At 40.9% G+C, this 20732-nt stretch overlaps 1 protein-coding gene across 1 annotated transcript in view; it reads left to right on the top strand.

Annotated features, from left to right (window-relative positions):
• Window positions 1-20732, top strand: part of pic (DNA damage-binding protein pic) — a 120390-nt gene that overhangs the window by 84534 nt on the left and 15124 nt on the right. The window contains exons 16-20 of the mRNA XM_071686113.1: window positions 2654-2861; window positions 17142-17320; window positions 17780-17860; window positions 18903-19073; window positions 19214-19323. Of these exons, the coding sequence (XP_071542214.1) occupies window positions 2654-2861; window positions 17142-17320; window positions 17780-17860; window positions 18903-19073; window positions 19214-19323 (749 nt within the window). The remainder of the gene's footprint in view (window positions 1-2653; window positions 2862-17141; window positions 17321-17779; window positions 17861-18902; window positions 19074-19213; window positions 19324-20732) is intronic.

Raw genomic sequence — 20732 nt, 5'->3', positions numbered from 1 at the left:
CATGGATGCTCATGATTTTACCTTTGATTTTGCTGATACAGTTAACAGCTTGGATATGAAGATATCTGGCCTTGACACTTTCATATCTAATAAACTTTTTACTCTTAGATTTTACAAAGTCTGTTTCAGTATATCTATCTATCTATCAATATCTCTGATGCCTGTTCCCAACTGGAACTCCCTCAAGGGGGTGGCCATGGCAATAGTCTCCATACCTAGTGAACTCCTCTGCGGCTTCTTAGCCATTAGTGCTGCCACGCCTTTGTCGAGGCTCCTACCTAATGTTCCTGCCTAATATTCCTACCTACTACTTCTACCTAATGTTTCTTCCTCAATGTTCCTACCTCCTACTTCTGTCTACTGCTTCTACCATTTTTGTGAAAGGCAGGGCTGGTGCATAGTGCTCACCACAGGAAAATCTAGAGTTATAAAGAAAGAACTGTGTGAGTTAAGTCTTGCAAAGTGTTATGTATGACAAGGAGAGACTGTATATTTGTGGGCAGAATGCTGATTGTCCACTTGTGGGTGATGCAGAATGAAAAGACAGCTAGCAGGGTCAGAGGATTGCAACTTGACAGCCACTGAAGTGCTGGCTCACTACGCAGCAGTCACTAACCCTCCTGATACCCAAGCAGGTAGCACTGGTAATATACCTCCCTGGTTGTTGGCTGCTTGCCAGCTACTGCCTACCAGATAAAAGTACGTAGGAACATTGAGGTGTGATCATTAGGTAGAACAAGTAGGTGAGAACTCTAGGTAGAAGTGGTCTTTAGGAACATTAATTAATGTAGCCTCTGGAAACACTGTGCTATAGTTGCCCTCTTCCAGTGGCCTGTTAAGGATGAGGCTTTAAAAGTCTATGAAGCAGCACTGGAGTCAACCAGGTATGGAGACTCTTTTTGCTGTGGCCATTCCATTGAGGGAGTTCTCAAAGAGAACCAACATCAGAAGTGTAGATAGATAGACTTCTTTCCTCCAATTTCTTTTCAAGTAATTTCTTATCATCCAAAATCTGACTTGTTTTTTCTACATTTAGTACTACTAGCTTTGGTTTTGTTTGCTTACTTTTTTGTGCTTGCATCTTATTTTTCCATATTACTCAGTTGGGATTTCACCTAAGCAAAATCAAATATTCTACTTCCTCCATATCTATTTTGTTGTAAGTCCATACATCATCCTTATGCCTTTCCCCCTCTAGTTCTTTTGTTGAAATTAACAACTTCACTTTTCATTTTCATTTCAGAACCAAATAGATATGGATGAAGTAGAATTCTTATTATATTTTGCTTAGGTGTTTGAGGACAGTATGTGGTGCGAGGTGGTTTGATTGTTTAAGCTATGGAAGGGTAAGAGAGATGTTTGGTGATAAAAAGTGTGTGGTTGAGAGAGCAGAAGAGGGTGTGTTGAAATGGTTTTCACATATGGAGAGGATGAGTGGGAAAAGGTTGACAAAGGGAATATGTGTCAAAAGTAGAGGGAACAAGGAAAAGCAGGACACCAAACTGGAGATGGAAGGATGGAGCAAAAAATATTTTGAGTGATAGGGCCCTGAACATGCAGGAGGGTGAAAGGAGTGCACGGAATAGAATGAATTGAAACAATGTGGTATACTGAATAAGGGCTCGTGAAATCTCTGGGGTAAACCATGGAAGGTCTGTGGGGTCTGGATGCAGATAGGGAGCTGTGGTTTCGGTGCATTACACGACGGCTAGAGACTGAGTGTGAACAAATGTGGCCTTTTTTTGTCTGTTTTTCTGGCACTACCTCGCTGATGCAGGGGATAGGGATGTTGTTTCCTGTGGGGTGGGGTGGCGCCGGGAATGGATGAAGACGAGCAAGTATGAATATTTACATGTGTATATCTGTGTATATGTATGTATATGTGTATTTGTTGATATGTATATGTACGAGTATGTGCGTTTATGTGTATATATGTTTATATGAGTAGATGGGTTGTTCTTCGTCTGTTTCCTGGCACTACCTCACTAACACGGAAAATGGCGATCAAGTATTAAAGATAAATCTCACTTTCTGGAGTTCTTTTTGATGTTTCTCACTTTCTCATTTATAATTTAACTGATCTCTGTCCATGAAATTAAGAAATTGTCACTATTTGCTATCCCTGTCTTTCATTATATTTGTTGTCCCTAGCAGTTGATTTCATCGATATACAACATGGCCACTTTGTTTATTTAGGTAGCCATTAAAAAAGTACACAAATTACCCAAAATTCTAAGAGCTTTCACTTCTTTTCTGGTTTAGATTTCTCCAAAACACCTTTATGGGTTTTAAACCAGTTTGATGATGAATCCTGAACTTAATCCAAATCTACCAAGGTATGATGTTTGTTGTTTCCGTCAATCTTTCATTTGATACAATTGCACATGACATGTGAAGTATTCTTGAAAGAGCTGCATTGTAAATACATTATCTGTTTCCAGCTAGTTATAGAGAATGCTTAGAACTAAATGACCTGAGGATGGATAGGTGATAATCAAAGGTATGTTACAGTTACTAGAAGCAAGAATATCCCCTCAAAATCACATATAACTGGATTTTTAAGGTTTTATAAAGTTTTATGTTGTCCATGATTTCATTATAATATGATAGTTAAGCTAATTCTTCATCCAGTTAAGCTTTTCACCGTTTGCAGACATTTGGTGTTATAACCATGCGTGTAGATGTGATGGATAACAGTGGACTACGTAGTGGAGGTCCTTGCGCCTCCTTAGGTGCTCACTCTACATCAGCTGCTTCGACTACTTCCAGCTTGCTAAAGCCACCAGTACAACCTCCACCCGATCCTGGACAAGAAGTTGAAACTCACAACCTTCTTGTTATATCACAAAATACTTTTGAAGGTATAAATTCTATGATACTAGGTTTATTGTAAACCTTACCCATTTCTCACTTACAAACAAGACCTACAAGAAACTGAGTGTGTGTGCTTGATGGGGGGTTGAAACTGTTTGATACCCAGACAAGGGATTATCCTTAAGGATTCACCTTCTGTAAACATCATAATACTTACAAGGCCAGCTGATCCTCATCCATAGAGTCCCATCAAATACAGTGGACAGGAATTTGCTTAGGTCTCTGACATCATGGTATAGTATTGAAAAGGTGGATAGAAGCTGGCTGTCCACATTTACTCTCTCTAGCCTTCAGAGATGTTAAATTTGTATCTTTTCTTGTTTTCCTGTTTCATATTACCATCTCTGTGCATTTGGAGAGTACCAATGATGTCAGCGACTGTGTTAAGATGGCGACTACAGACTTTTGTTTTGGTTGGTGGGTTAAACTATCCATTACATTTTTGTGTATTTTAGATTTTTCTGTATGCATTTTTGGCTTAATTTTGGAAACATGTAAGAATATGTCATATTTGACTTTAGTATTAAGTATTTTGTAGTAGAGGGATTGTGTACAGACACAGGAGTTGATGGTACATAAGATATGTTCTGAATGCACTCTTACCAAGGAAAGGATATCATACTCTGTTGTAAGAAGCTAGAACATCATTTCCACCGTTGAATGTTTTCTTCTCGCTAGGGTGATCCAATGAAAACATTTGATCCACACATACTCTACCATTACTAAAGTCACATTGTTCTTTCTCAGTCTTGTGCTCTGTGCATACAATCATTACTCTCCCTCACAGCTTATCAGGTATCCCCAGCATATTTACATCTCTTTAATTTGATTATTCAGTCTGTTCTCATTTCTTTTATGTAGTGGTTCTATACTCGCATTCCACCAATCCTTAGGCATCATGTACACTTTAAAACCCCAACAAGTCAACAATACTGTTGCCCTTATTGTAAGCAATTCAAGTGCAGTCCATCTACTCTAGCTGCTATACCACACTTTGTCTTATGAAATGCTTTCTCCACCTCATATCTTTTCACCAAACCATTTGCCATAACTCTTGTTTTGCATACCTCCATGTCCCAAACACCCTACATCTACCAACCCTATCATCTAATACATTTGGTAGTTCTTCAAGACGATCATTCCATTTCCTCTTCATGTTTTCTTTGCCCATTACCACTTCCCAACTGCAACTTTTTATGAAGCTTTTATTTGTTCTCTTTATACTTGTAACACCACTTACTCTCTTATGCAACATTTTCTCTTTGAATTTTGCTGATACTTTCTCTCACCACAACTCTCATTTCCCCTTTTTTTTCAGCTCCGTTTGTTCCATTCACTGATGCATCCACTCTCAGGTATCTGAAATGCTCCTCGTCCTTCATAGGCTCTCCTTTTAAACTCACACTTCAAGTAAAATGTTTCTTTTCTTTGCTACACCTAATAACTTTGCTTATATTCACATTTTATCTCAATTTCCTGCCATTTCTCTCTTGAATCTGCCACAAGTACTGTGTCATCAGCAAACAACAAATAACTCACCTCCCAGCCCTCCCCACCCCTAATAGACTGCATACATGCTCCTATCTCTCTCTGTGATCCTTGCATCCACCTCCCTCACCACCCTGTCCATAAACAAATTTAGCAGCTGTAGTGATATCATCAACCCCTTGATGCAGACCCACCATAACCTGGAACCACTAACCATCATTTCTTTTTGCCCACTTCACTGATTCTAGCAGCTTTCCTCCCATGCCATATGTTTGCATTGCCCTTCGGAGATCAACGCTATCTTATGTTTTTTTAGATCCATAGATGCCACATACAGCTCTGTCTGTTTCTTTAAGTATTTCTCATACACATTGATCAAAGAAAACACCAAATTTATATCCCCTGCCATTCTTAAAGCCACAGTGTTCCTTCTCAGTCTGAAGCTCTTTGCTTGCCATCACTATCTCAGTCACCACTCTCTCTTACAACTTGACAGGTACACTTAACAAACTTTTACCTTTGTAATTTGAAAGTTCACTTTTTTCACCTTGCTGTTATACAGTGGCACTGCAGAGGCATTCTGCCAATCCTCAGGCACATTGAAAGTCCTAAAAACCAGTCATCAACACTATTACTCCTTTCTTAAGAAACTCAACTACAGTTTTATCCTCTCCAGCTGCTTTGCTGTACACACCTTTTCTCTTTTCACCAAACCTCTTTCCAAGACTCTCTCACTTTGTACACTTCCAAGTTCATAACATCCCGCATTTGTCACCTTATCATCGAATGTATTTAACACCCTTCAAAATACTTACTCCATATCCTCTTTCACTTCATTTGTGCTGTTACCACTACTGTTTGCCCTGTTCAGTGATGATCCCTTTTATTCTTTAGTTTTTCTAACTCTGTTAACCTCCTCACAAAATAGTTTCTTCTTCTTCTTGAAGTTTATTTATACTTGCTCATTCCAACTCTCATTTGCCTTTTTTTCAGCTTTTTTATCCTCCTCTTGATCTTCTAGCACACTCTCATATACATCTAATCATTTGCTATCCATCCTTGCAAATATGCCCATTCACCTCTCTTTTCTCTTTCACTTCCTCATCCCACCGCTTACTATCCTTTTTAACCAATTCACCTCCAATCTTTTATGTGCTACACACTTCTCTTGCATGAGTAAGCAGTGCATCCCTAAATGTCTCCCATTCCTCACCCACTCTTCTCGCTTCATTTACTCTCATCTCCTGCCATTTTGCACTTAGTCTCTCCTGGTATTTCTTCTCACAAGCTTCTTTTCAAAGTTTAACCACTTTCACATCCTCTTCCTCGAAAGAGCCTCTACATATCTTCACCCTCACCTCTATCACCTGTTGATCAGACATCCAGCCTGCTGTCCCTACCAACACTATTTTTGATGTTAGCTGAGATGTCATGGGCAACTGTGGCCCTTATCAAGGTCTTCTCATTAATACTATATGTATGTATAAAGATATATATATATATATATATATATATATATATATATATATATATATATATATATATATATATATATACTTACTCGATCAAACCACCTCACACCACACATTGTCCTCAAACATCTCACTTCCAGCACATCCATCCTCCTGCGAACAACTCTATCCATAGCCCACGCCTCGCAACCATACAACATTGTTGGAACCACTATTCCTTCAAACATACCCATTTTTGCTTTCCGGGATAATGTTCTCGACTTCCACACATTTTTCAAGGCTCCCAAAATTTTCGCCCCCTCCCCCACCCTATGATCCACTTCCGCTTCCATGGTTCCATCCGCTGACAGATCCACTCCCAGATATCTAAAACACTTCACTTCCTCCAGTTTTTCTCCATTCAAACTCACCTCCCAATTGACTTGACCCTCAACCCTACTGTACCTAATAACCTTGCTGTTATTCACATTTACTCTTAACTTTCTTCTTTCACACACTTTACCAAACTCCGTCACCAGCTTCTGCAGTTTCTCACATGAATCCGCCACCAGCGCTGTATCATCAGCGAACAACAACTGACTCACTTCCCAAGCTCTCTCATCCCCAACAGACTTCATACTTGCCCCTCTTTCCAAGACTCTTGCAGTTACCTCCCTAACAACCCCATGTGGAAATGTGTGGAAATAAAAAGAGCGTGGTTGAGAGAGCAGAAGAGGGTGTTTTGAAATGGTTTGGACACATGGAGAGAATGAGTGAGGAAAGATTGACCAAGAGGATATATGTGTCGGAGGTGGAGGGAACGAGGAGAAGAGGGAGACCGAATTGGAGGTGGAAAGATGGAGTGAAAAGGATTTTGTGTGATCGGGGCCTGAACATGCAGGAGGGTGAAAGGAGGGCAAGGAATAGAGTGAATTGGAGCGATGTGGTATACAGGGGTTGACGTACTGTCAGTGGATTGAATCAGGGCATGTGAAGCGTCCGGGGTAAACCATGGAAAGCTGTGTAGGTATGTATATTTGCGTGTGTGGACGTGTGTATGTACATGTGTATGGGGGGGTTGGGCCATTTCTTTCGTCTGTTTCCTTGCGCTACCTCGCAAACGCGGGAGACAGCGACGAGGTATAAAAAAAAAAAAAAAAAAAAAATATATATATATATATATATATATATATATATATATATATATATATATATATATATAAACAAATTAAATTGTTTATGGATGGGGTTGTTAGGGAGGTGAATGCAAGAGTTTTGGAAAGAGGGGCAAGTATGAAGTCTGTTGGGGATGAGAGAGCTTGGGAAGTGAGTCAGTTGTTGTTCGCTGATGATACAACGCTGGTGGCTGATTCATGTGAGAAACTGCAGAAGCTGGTGGCTGAGTTTGGTAAAGTGTGTGAAAGAAGAAAGAGTAAATGTGAATAAGAGCAAGGTTATTAGGTACAGTAGGGTTGAGGGTCAAGTCAATTGGGAGGTGAGTTTGAATGGAGAAAAACTGGAGGAAGTGAAGTGTTTTAGATATCTGGGAGTGGATCTGGCAGCGGATGGAACCATAGAAGCGGAAGTGGATCATAGGGTGGGGGAGGGGGCGAAAATTCTGGGAGCCTTGAAGAATGTGTGGAAGTCGAGAACATTATCTCGGAAAGCAAAGATGGGTATGTTTGAAGGAATAGTGGTTCCAACAATGTTGTATGGTTGCGAGGCGTGGGCTATGGATAGAGTTGTGCGCAGGAGGATGGATGTGCTGGAAATGAGATGTTTGAGGACAATGTGTGGTGTGAGGTGGTTTGATCGAGTGAGTAACGTAAGGGTAAGAGAGATGTGTGGAAATAAAAAGAGCGTGGTTGAGAGAGCAGAAGAGGGTGTTTTGAAATGGTTTGGGCACATGGAGAGAATGAGTGAGGAAAGATTGACCAAGAGGATATATGTGTCGGAGGTGGAGGGAACGAGGAGAAGAGGGAGACCAAATTGGAGGTGGAAAGATGGAGTGAAAAAGATTTTGTGTGATCGGGGCCTGAACATGCAGGAGGATGAAAGGAGGGCAAGGAATAGAGTGAATTGGAGCGATGTGGTATACCGGGGTTGATGTGCTGTCAGTGGATTGAATCAGGGCATGTGACGCGTCTGGGGTAAACCATGGAAAGCTGTGTAGGTATGTATATTTGCGTGTGTGGACGTATGTATATACATGTGTATGGGGGTGGGTTGGGCCTTTTCTTTCGTCTGTTTCCTTGCGCTACCTCGCAAACGCGGGAGACCGGCAAAAAAAAAAAAATATATATATATATATATATATATATATATATATATATATATATATATATGTATATATGTCTGATCATTATCTTGTGGAGGCTAAGGTGAAGATTTGTATGGGTTTTCAGAAAAGAAGAGTGAATGTTGGGGTGAAGAGGGTGGTGAGAGTAAGTGAGCTTGAGAAGGAGACCTGTGTGAGGAAGTACCAGGAGAGACTGAGTACAGAATGGAAAAAGGTGAGAACAATGGAAGCAAGGGGAGTGGGGGAGGAATGGGATGTATTTAGGGAATCAGTGATGGATTGCGCAAAAGATGCTTGTGGCATGAGAAGAGTGGGAGGTGGGTTGATTAGAAAGGGTAGTGAGTGGTGGGATGAAAAAGTAAGAGTATTAGTGAAAGAGAAGAGAGAGGCATTTGGATGATTTTTGCAGGGAAAAAATGCAATTGAGTGGGAGATGTATAAAAGAAAGAGACAGGAGGTCAAGAGAAAGGTGCAAGAGGTGAAAAAAAGGGCAAATGAGAGTTGGGGTGAGAGAGTATCATTAAATTTTAGGGAGAATAAATGATAGAGAAGCTCTGTGGAAGGTATTAAGAATATATGGTGTGGGAGGAAAGTTGTTAGAAGCAGTGAAAAGTTTTTATCGAGGATGTAAGGCATGTGTACGTGTAGGAAGAGAGGAAAGTGATTGGTTCTCAGTGAATTTAGGTTTGCGGCAGGGGTGTGTGATGTCTCCATGGTTGTTTAATTTGTTTATGGATGGGGTTGTTAGGGAGGTAAATGCGAGAGTTTTGGAAAGAGGGGCAAGTATGAAGTCTGTTGGGGATGAGAGAGCTTGGGAAGTGAGTCAGTTGTTGTTCGCTGATGATACAGCGCTGGTGGCTGATTCATGTGAGAAACTGCAGAAGCTGGTGACTGAGTTTGGTAAAGTGTGTGAAAGAAGAAAGTTAAGAGTAAATGTGAATAAGAGCAAGGTTATTAGGTACAGTAGGGTTGAGGGTCAAGTCAATTGGGAGGTGAGTTTGAATGGAGAAAAACTGGAGGAAGTGAAGTGTTTTAGATATCTGGGAGTGGATCTGGCAGCGGATGGAACCATGGAAGTGGAAGTGGATCATAGGGTGGGGGAGGGGGCGAAAATCCTGGGGGCCTTGAAGAATGTGTGGAAGTCGATAACATTATCTCGGAAAGCAAAAATGGGTATGTTTGAAGGAATAGTGGTTCCAACAATGTTGTATTGTTGCGAGGCGTGGGCTATGGATAGAGTTGTGCGCAGGAGGATGGATGTGCTGGAAATGAGATGTTTGAGGACAATGTGTGGTGTGAGGTGGTTTGATCGAGTGAGTAACGTAAGGGTAAGAGAGATGTGTGGAAATAAAAAGAGCGTGGTTGAGAGAGCAGAAGAGGGTGTTTTGAAGTGGTTTGGGCACATGGAGAGGATGAGTGAGGAAAGATTGACCAAGAGGATATATGTGTCGGAGGTGGAGGGAACAAGGAGAAGAGGGAGACCAAATTGGAGGTGGAAAGATGGAGTGAAAAAGATTTTGTGTGATCGGGGCCTGAACATGCAGGAGGGTGAAAGGAGGGCAAGGAATAGAGTGAATTGGAGCGATGTGGTATACCGGGGTTGACGTGCTGTCAGTGGATTGAAGCAGGGCATGTGAAGCGTCTGGGGTAAACAATGGAAAGCTGTGTAGCTATGTATATTTGCGTGTGTGGACGTATGTATATACATGTGTATGGGGGGGGTTGGTCCATTTCTTTCGTCTGTTTCCTTGCGCTACCTCGCAAACGCGGGAGACAGCGACAAAGTATAATAAAAAAATAAATAAAAAAAAGATGTTCTGGAAGGAGGTAAATAAAGTGCGTAAGACAAGGGAGCAAATGGGAACTTCAGTGAAGGGCGCAAATGGGGAGGTGATAACAAGTAGTGGTGATGTGAGAAGGAGATGGAGTGAGTATTTTGAAGGTTTGTTGAATGTGTTTGATGATAGAGTGGCAGATATAGGGTGTTTTGGTCGATGTGGTGTGCAAAGTGAGAGGGTTAGGGAAAATGATTTGGTAAACAGAGAAGAGGTAGTGAAAGCTTTGCGGAAGATGAAAGCCGGCAAGGCAGCAGGTTTGGATGGTATTGCAGTGGAATTTATTAAAAAAGGGGGTGACTGTATTGTTGACTGGTTGGTAAGGTTATTTAATGTATGTATGACTCATGGTGAGGTGCCTGAGGATTGGCGGAATGCGTGCATAGTGCCATTGTACAAAGGCAAAGGGGATAAGAGTGAGTGCTCAAATTACAGAGGTATAAGTTTGTTGAGTATTCCTGGTAAATTATATGGGAGGGTATTGATTGAGAGGGTGAAGGCATGTACAGAGCATCAGATTGGGGAAAAGCAGTGTGGTTTCAGAAGTGGTAGAGGATGTGTGGATCAGGTGTTTGCTTTGAAGAATGTATGTGAGAAATACTTAGAAAAGCAAATGGATTTGTATGTAGCATTTATGGATCTGGAGAAGGCATATGATAGAGTTGATAGAGATGCTCTGTGGAAGGTATTAAGAATATATGGTGTGGGAGGAAAGTTGTTAGAAGCAGTGAAAAGTTTTTATCGAGGATGTAAGGCATGTGTACGTGTAGGAAGAGAGGAAAGTGATTGGTTCTCAGTGAATGTAGGTTTGCGGCAGGGGTGTGTGATGTCTCCATGGTTGTTTAATTTGTTTATGGATGGGGTTGTTAGAGAGGTAAATGCAAGAGTTTTGGAAAGAGGGGCAAGTATGAAGTCTGTTGGGGATGAGAGAGCTTGGGAAGTGAGTCAGTTGTTGTTCGCTGATGATACAGCGCTGGTGGCTGATTCATGTGAGAAACTGCAGAAGCTGGTGACTGAGTTTGGTAAAGTGTGTGGAAGAAGAAAGTTAAGAGTAAATGTGAATAAGAGCAAGGTTATTAGGTACAGTAGGGTTGAGGGTCAAGTCAATTGGGAGGTGAGTTTGAATGGAGAAAAACTGGAGGAAGTGAAGTGTTTTAGATATCTGGGAGTGGATGTGTCAGCGGATGGAACCATGGAAGCGGAAGTGGATCATAGGGTGGGGGAGGGGGCGAAAATTCTGGGGGCCTTGAAGAATGTGTGGAAGTCGAGAACATTATCTCGGAAAGCAAAAATGGGTATGTTTGAAGGAATAGTGGTTCCAACAATGTTGTATGGTTGCGAGGCGTGGGCTATGGATAGAGTTGTGCGCAGGAGGATGGATGTGCTGGAAATGAGATGTTTGAGGACAATGTGTGGTGTGAGGTGGTTTGATCAAGTGAGTAACGTAAGGGTAAGAGAGATGTGTGGAAATAAAAAGAGCGTGGTTGAGAGAGCAGAAGAGGGTGTTTTGAAGTGGTTTGGGCACATGGAGAGGATGAGTGAGGAAAGATTGACCAAGAGGATATATGTGTCGGAGGTGGAGGGAGCAAGGAGAAGAGGGAGACCAAATTGGAGGTGGAAAGATGGAGTGAAAAAGATTTTGTGTGATCGGGGCCTGAACATGCAGGAGGGTGAAAGGAGGGCAAGGAATAGAGTGAATTGGAGCGATGTGGTATACCGGGGTTGACGTGCTGTCAGTGGATTGAATCAAGGCATGTGAAGCATCTGGGGTAAACCATGGAAAGCTGTGTAGGTATGTATATTTGCGTGTGTGGACGTATGTATATACATGTGTATGGGGGGGGTTGGGCCTTTTCTTTCGTCTGTTTCCTTGCGCTACCTCGCAAACGCGGGAGACAGCGACAAAGTATAAAAAAAAAAAGAAATATATATATATATATATATATATATATATATATATATATATATATATATATATATATATATTATCCCTGGGGATAGGGCAGAAAGAATACTTCCCACGTATTCCCTGCGTGTCGTAGAAGGCGACTAAAAGGGGAGGGAGCGGGGGGGCTGGAAATCCTCCCCTCTCGTTTATTTTTAATTTTCCAAAGAGGGAACAGAGAATTGGGCCAGGTGAGGGTATTCCCTCAAAGGCCCAGTCCTCTGTTCTTAACGCTACCTCGCTAATGCGGGAAATGGCGAATAGTGTGAAAGAAAAAATATATATATATATATATATAAGGGCAAATGAGAGTTGGGGTGAGAGACTATCAGTAAATTTTAGGGAGAATAAAAAGATGTTCTGGAAGGAGGTAAATAGGGTGCGTAAGACAAGGGAGCAAATGGGAACTTCAGTGAAGGGCGTAAATGGGGAGGTGATAACAAGTAGCGGTGATGTGAGAAGGAGATGGAATGAGTATTTTGAAGGTTTGTTGAATGTGTCTGATGACAGAGTGGCAGATATAGGGTGTTTTGGTCGAGGTGGTGTGCAAAGTGAGAGGGTTAGGGAAAATGATTTGGTAAACAGAGAAGAGGTAGTAAAAGCTTTGCGGAAGATGAAAGCCGGCAAGGCAGCAGGTTTGGATGGTATTGCAGTGGAATTTATTAAAAAGGGGGGTGACTGTATTGTTGACTGGTTGGTAAGGTTATTTAATGTATGTATGACTCATGGTGAGGTGCCTGAGGATTGGCGGAATGCGTGCATAGTGCCATTGTACAAAGGCAAAGGGGATAAGAGTGAGTGCTCAAATTACAGAGGTATAAGTTTGTTGAGTATTCCTGGTAAATTATATGGGAGGGTATTGATTGAGAGGGTGAAGGCATGTACAGAGCATCAGATTGGGGAAGAGCAGTGCGGTTTCAGAAGTGGTAGAGGATGTGTGGATCAGGTGTTTGCTCTGAAGAATGTATGTGAGAAATACTTAGAAAAGCAAATGGATTTGTATGTAGCATTTATGGATCTGGAGAAGGCATATGATAGAGTTGATAGAGATGCTCTGTGGAAGGTATTAAGAATATATGGTGTGGGAGGCAAGTTGTTAGAAGCAGTGAAAAGTTTTTATCGAGGATGTAAGGCATGTGTACGTGTAGGAAGAGAGGAAAGTGATTGGTTCTCAGTGAATGTAGGTTTGCGGCAGGGGTGTGTGATGTCTCCATGGTTGTTTAATTTGTTTATGGATGGGGTTATTAGGGAGGTAAATGCAAGAGTCCTGTAAAGAGGGGCAAGTATGAAGTCTGTTGGGGATGAGAGAGCTTGGGAAGTGAGTCAGTTGTTGTTCGCTGATGATACAGCGCTGGTGGCTGATTCATGTGAGAAACTGCAGAAGCTGGTGACTGAGTTTGGTAAAGTGTGTGGAAGAAGAAAGTTAAGAGTAAATGTGAATAAGAGCAAGGTTATTAGGTACAGTAGGGGTGAGGGTCAAGTCAATTGGGAGGTGAGTTTGAATGGAGAAAAACTGGAGGAAGTGAAGTGTTTTAGATATCTGGGAGTGGATCTGTCAGCGGATGGAACCATGGAAGCGGAAGTGGATCATAGGGTGGGGGAGGGGGCGAAAATTTTGGGAGCCTTGAAAAATGTGTGGAAGTCGAGAACATTATCTCGGAAAGCAAAAATGGGTATGTTTGAAGGAATAGTGGTTCCAACAATGTTGTATGGTTGCGAGGCGTGGGCTATGGATAGAGATGTGCGCAGGAGGATGGATGTGCTGGAAATGAGATGTTTGAGGACAATGTGTGGTGTGAGGTGGTTTGATCGAGTAAGTAACCTAAGGGTAAGAGAGATGTGTGGAAATAAAAAGAGCGTGGTTGAGAGAGCAGAGGAGGGTGTTTTGAAATGGTTTGGGCACATGGAGAGAATGAGTGAGGAAAGATTGACCAAGAGGATATATGTGTCGGAGGTGGAGGGAACGAGGAGAAGAGGGAGACCAAATTGGAGGTGGAAAAATGGAGTGAAAAAGATTTTGTGTGATCGGGGCCTGAACATGCAGGAGGGTGAAAGGAGGGCAAGGAATAGAGTGAATTGGAGCGATGTGGTATACAGGGGTTGACGTGCTGTCAGTGGATTGAATCAAGGCATGTGAAGCGTCTGGGGTAAACCATGGAAGGCTGTGTAGGTATGTATATTTGCGTGTGTGGACGTATGTACATGTGTATGGGGGGGGGTTGGGCCATTTCTTTCGTCTGTTTCCTTGCGCTACCTCGCAAACGCGGGAGACAGCGACAAAGTATGAAAAAAAAAAAAAAATATATATATATATATATATATATATATATATATATATATATATTATTGGTGCATATGCACCTGGGCATGAGAAGAAAGATCTTGAGAGGCAAGTGGTTTGGGAGCAGCTGAATGAGTGTGTTAGTGGTTTTGATGCACGAGACCGGGTTATAGTGATGGGTGATTTGAATGCAAAGGTGAGTAATGTGGCAGTTGAGGGAATAATTGGTATACATGGGGTGTTCAGTGTTGTAAATGGAAATGGTGAAGAGCTTGTAGATTTATGTGCTGAAAAAGGACTGATGATTGGGAATACCTGGTTCAAAAAGCGAGATATACATAAGTATACTTATGTAAGTAGGAGAGATGGCCAGAGAGCGTTATTGGATTACGTGTTAATTGACAGGTGCGCGAAAGAGAGACTTTTGGATGTTAATGTGCTGAGAGGTGCAACTGGAGGGATGTCTGATCATTATCTTGTGGAGGCTAAGGTGAAGATTTGTATGGGTTTTCAGAAAAGAAGAGTGAATGTTGGGGTGAAGAGGATGGTGAGAGTAAGTGAGCTTGGGAAGGAGACTTGTGTGAGGAAGTACCAGGAGAGACTGAGTACAGAATGGAAAAAGGTGAGAACAATGGAAGTAAGGGGAGTGGGGGAGGAATGGGATGTATTTTAGGGAATCAGTGATGGATTGCGCAAAAGATGCTTGTGGCATGAGAAGAGTGGGAGGTGGGTTGATTAGAAAGGGTAGTGAGTGGTGGGATGAAGAAGTAAGAGTATTAGTGGAAGAGAAGAGAGAGGCATTTGGATGATTTTTGCAGGGAAAAAATGAAATTGAGTGGGAGATGTATAAAAGAAAGAGACAGGAGGTCAAGAGAAAGGTGCAAGAGGTGAAAAAAAGGGCAAATGAGAGTTGGGGTGAGAGAGTATCATTAAATTTTAGGGAGAATAAAAAGATGTTCTGGAAGGAGGTAAATAAAGTGCGTAAGACAAGGGAGCAAATGGGAACTTCAGTGAAGGGTGCAAATGGGGAGGTGATAACAAGTAGTGGTGATGTGAGAAGGAGATGGAGTGATTATTTTGAAGGTTTGTTGAATGTGTTTGATGATAGAGTGGCAGATATAGGGTGTTTTGGTCGAGGTGGTGTGCAAAGTGAGAGGGTTAGGGAAAATGATTTGGTAAACAGAGAAGAGGTAGTGAAAGCTTTGCGGAAGATGAAAGCCGGCAAGGCAGCAGGTTTGGATGGTATTGCAGTGGAATTTATTAAAAAAGGGGGTGACTGTATTGTTGACTGGTTGGTAAGGTTATTTAATGTATGTATGGCTCATGGTGTGGGATATATATGGTGTGGGAGGCAAGTTGTTAGAAGCAGTGAAAAGTTTTTATCGAGGAGGTAAGGCATGTGTACGTGTAGGAAGAGAGGAAAGTGATTGGTTCTCAGTGAATGTAGGTTTGCGGCAGGGGTGTGTGATGTCTCCATGGTTGTTTAATTTGTTTATGGATGGGGTTGTTAGGGAGGTGAATGCAAGAGTTTTGGAAAGAGGGGCAAGTATGAAGTCTGTTGGGGATGAGAGAGCTTGGGAAGTGAGTCAGCTGTTGTTCGCTGATGATACAACGCTGGTGCCTGATTCATATGAGAAACTGCAGAAGCTGGTGACTGAGTTTGGTAAAGTGTGTGAAAGAAGAAAGTTAAGAGTAAATGTGAATAAGAGCAAGGTTATTAGGTACAGTAGGGTTGAGGGTCAAGTCAATTGGGAGGTAAGTTTGAATGGAGAAAAACTGGAGGAAGTAAAGTGTTTTAGATATCTGGGAGTGGATCTGGCAGCGAATGGAACCATGGAAGCGGAAGTGGATCATAGGGTGGGGGAGGGGGCGAAAATCCTGGGAGCCTTGAAGAATGTGTGGAAATCGAAAACATTATCTCAGAAAGCAAAAATGGGTATGTTTGAAGGAATAGTGGTTCCAACAATTTTGTATGGTTGCGAGGCATGGGCTATGGATAGAGTTGTGCGCAGGAGGTTGGATGTGCTGGAAATGAGATGTTTGAGGACAATGTGTGGTGTGAGGTGGTTTGATCGAGTAAGTAACGTAAGGGTAAGAGAGATGTGAGAGAGCAGAAGAGGAGAGAATGAGTGAGGAAAGATTGACCAAGAGGATATATGGGTCGGAGGTGGAGGGAACGAGGAGAAGTGGGAGACCAAATTGGAGGTGGAAAGATGGAGTGAAAAATATTTTGTGTGATCGGGGCCTGAACATGCAGGAGGGTGAAAGGAGGGCAAGGAATAGAGTGAATTGGATCGATGTGGTATACCGGGGTTGACGTGCTGTCAGTGGATTGAATCAGGGCATGTGAAGCGTCTGGGGTAAACCATGGAAAGCTGTGTAGGTATGTATATTTGCGTGTGTGGACGTGTATGTATATACATGTGTATGGGGGTGGGTTGGGCCATTTCTTTCGTCTGTTTCCTTGCCTTACCTCGCAAACGCAGGAGACAGCGACAAAAAAAAAAAAAGAAGATATATGCCCTAGCCTGTTATCTTATTCCTTAATTGTTTCACAGTTTTATTATGCAGATGAAAGTTAGTCTGCAATAGTAGTAGAATTGATTATGGGGGTTTATGCTTAGGTTGTGAAATACATTCATGTGATTTTTATGTAAATTTGGTTTTATTCTAGGCAGTTTTGATGAATACAGAGCTTTTTGGAATATGTCCAGTCATATAACGAGGACTGTCAGTACATGCAGTCACACATATGAAGGAGTTTAACATTATGTTGATGTAAAACATATGTTTAACCTTAATGCTGAAGCACAAATAATTCACTAGAACATAAATTTGCCTAAGACCATGAGGTCTGTTGTTATATTGCTTTCCTTTGTATTCCCATGCACTAAGTCCACTATTATTTCTTACACATGATTTATTCCCCAAAACTTTCAAATATATGTTTATGTTTTATTTTTTTCAGTGCTACATTGTCATAGTTTTCATCCTGGAGAGTATGCTTTAAGCATCTGCTCCACTCGACTGAAAGATGACCCTGCTGTTTATTATGTTGTTGGGACTGCACTTGTCAACCCTGAGGAGTCTGAGTCCAAACAAGGACGAATTATTCTTTTCTCTTTTGCTGAAGGTAAACTGCAGCAGGTATGTATTAACTTGATTGATTTCCTTAGACTGTGAAAGCTTATGGCCTTTGTTATGAAACTATAGAGTATGTGATTGTACAATAATTTTGTGTGTGGATCTTGTTTATAATTAGTATTGAATATGTTACATATGATATATACAAGAAGGTGGCTAGTCCTGATATACTGTATGTATACACAGCATCTATAGTTATCAAGTTTCATTCTTCATTGTTGATAGGAATGTGAAGTTTTTCCTAAGAATCAGCTTTTGCCTGAAATTGATGTTTCAGTTGTGTTTTGAAATGTTTCATTATTATACTTAGTCATTGTCTCCTGCATTAGCGAAGTAGTGCAAGGAAACATACAAAAGAATGGCCCAACCCACCCACATACACATGTGTATACATAATTTTTTTATAATATGTATTATTTGTTTTCTCTGCTGATTTTACCTTTCTTATTTCCCTTACTTCAGGTGGCAGAAAAAGAGATCAAAGGAGCATGCTATTCTCTTTGTGAGTTCCAGGGCAAATTGTTGGCGTCTATTTCTAGTACAGTAAGTATTATTAAAGCGATATATTTATTAACCTTGGTTATAGAAATATCAATGTCCATAGAATCTACATTTTTAGAAAACCATTTCATAATGTATTTTTCATACATATTTTCATATCTAAATGAAACCACTTTAAATGGTTGAATAAGTATGGAGATGGGTGTTTAATAATTTCAGCATTAGTCAAATTACAACATAAGAATTTATAAAACTTGTGATTATTAGACATCAAGTGATAATTGTAGACTTCTGCCAATCTGAGAAAGCAAGATGCCATTTTGCCTTAAATTTCAAGCTGTATATGTTACTTTTTTTCTTAAACTTGATCTGTGTCCTGCATTAGCAAGGTAGTGATAGGAACAGATGAAGAAAGCCTGCATCTGCTCACATCCATTTTCTAGCTGTCATTTGTAAGGCACTGTAACCAAAGCTCCCTATCCACAAGAAGGCCCCATAAACCTTTCCATGGTTTACCACAGATGCTTCACATATCCTGGATCAGTCCTTATACAGCATGTTGACTCCTTTATACTCCATGATATAGGGGAGAAAGAATTTTATCTGTCTATCTATATCTTTGATGTCAGTTTCCTTTGGGAACTCCCTCAAGGGGATGGCCACAGCAAAAGTCACCATAACAGTTCAACTACCATACTGCTTTTTAGCCTTTCGTACATGTCATAGAAGGTGACAAAATGGGATGGGAGTGGATGGGCTGGAAACCCCCTCTACTTGTATTTCAGTTTCTAAAAGACAATATAAGTTACAATGCATACTTTTTCTCTGTAGAGTCAGTTTGTCATGTGATCCATGAGAGATATCTCAGACCTTTAGAACAATTATAAGATATTCATAAGATTGTAAGGTGCATAATATACAAGAGGCATGTAAAGTATTTCATGTTTGATCATGGGTAAACAAATGCCATTGTGTTATAGGACATTCTGAACTTGCACTTTATGTAATTGGAGGCTTCTTTTATTTCATATAGATGTTGAATAACTTAATAATTGAATGTGTTAATGATTGTTTTCCTCTTCAGGTGAGACTGTTTGAATGGACAAATGAGCGGGAATTAAGACTTGAGTGTTCACACTTCAACAATGTTGCAGCTTTGTACCTAAAAACAAAAGGTGACTTCATCCTTGTAGGTGACCTGATGCGGTCCATGACCCTCCTGCAGTACAAGACATTAGAAGGCAGTTTTGAGGAGGTAAAGGTTCATGCTTGTTTATATGATCTATAGAAACTAGTTGAACCAGAATGTTCATGTACTGAACTGATGATATTTGCAGTATGGAAGTGAATCTTAAGTTGTACTTTTTTATTATAATACTCATGAAAACTTTACAGATTGCAAGGGATTACGACCCTAACTGGATGACTGCAATTGAAATTTTAGATGATGAACTCTTTCTTGGAGCAGAACATTCTCACAATCTTTTTGTTTGTCACAAGGACAGGTAAGAAATCACTTTTCTTCTTTAGACCTTATGTGTGCTAATATTATTTCACAGACATTGGTATTTGCTATTCATGCTCATGAGAGAGGAATAGAGATTTTTTCATTGGGAAAGTATTTGTAGATAGCTGGGAGGGTCGGCACTTGCATGACCCTTAAAATTTTTCCCTATTCTTTGTATGTAGCTATATTTCACACAGCTAAGTTGCCCACCGAAATGTGCGAAGTGCTACCATTTGTGAGCATTTTCTGTGAATACCATTGTAAATTAACAACAGTTGATCTGTTTATCTGTATATCTGATGCCCATTCCTTCTGGGAACTCCTATCAAGAGGGTGGCCATGGTGAAAGTTTCCACTTATACCTGTCCTCACATGCATCTACCATTTCATGTTTTCTTCCACCATTTCTCTTCCTTCAGAACTTTCATATTAGGTGGTCTTCCTCCCGTACCAACCCCTTTAATCATACTGTCTTTCATTCTCTGTGTCAGTACATCTTGCATTCTTTCCACAAGCCAAAACCTCCTTAGAATATTATGTTTCACTTATTCTACCACTCCACAATTCATTCCCTTTGCATTTCCAGACATACCACATCTACATACATCCCCATGTATCTTTCTTCACTCCAAGTCATACTACATGCTCCTCTCAAGTGGCTTATTTCCATTACCTTGATTCTTGACCTTTGAGGCTTGTTATATGTCTATATTTTTGCTCCATAGGTCTTGGTTGGGAGGACTGTTCTGTCCCTTAATCCTTTCTTCACTTTCATGCTTACACTCTACCCTTCATTATTCTGTTAAGGAACACAATGACTCTTCTGTCCTGTGCTGCTATCTCCTGTATCTCTTCTTCCATATCTCCAAACTTATCCAAGATAGCTCCTAAACACTTAAATTCTGTCACCTCTTCCAGTCTTTCTCCCCTTAAACCTGTAACTTTCTACAGAGGAGATATTACCTAAGTGAGAGACAGCATGATTTTAGGGAGGATTGCATCAGCTTACAAGGGGACGTAACAGATTCCAAAGTTTTCTAATGCATGGTTGATGAAATTCAACCCAAGCAAATGTAAAGTAATGGGGATTGGACTAAGCAAAAGAAAGCTTAAAGATAATTATTATCTAGAAGGAAATAAAGCTTAAGGACTTGGGAGTTTACATCATTCCTAACTTGTCACCAGAGTCCTGTATGGAAACTTTTGCCACTGCCACCCCCTTGAGGGAGTTCCTGGTGGGAACGGTCGTTAGATATACAGATAGAAAGATAGATAGATAACACTTACTGGACCTAAAAGTTTCTTAGATCCAATTCCTGTCTCAGAACTCTCATGATTAGTACATATGCTGGGGAAAATAGCTTAGAAGACAAACTGTCTCCTGGCAAATATCAGAATAGCCTTCAG

Source organism: Panulirus ornatus, chromosome 41 (assembly GCF_036320965.1).
Source record: "Panulirus ornatus isolate Po-2019 chromosome 41, ASM3632096v1, whole genome shotgun sequence".
In the NCBI taxonomy this organism is placed as follows: Eukaryota; Metazoa; Arthropoda; class Malacostraca; order Decapoda; family Palinuridae; genus Panulirus; species Panulirus ornatus.
Note: the sequence above shows the minus strand (reverse complement) of the source record. Positions and strands in the feature narration are given on the sequence as shown.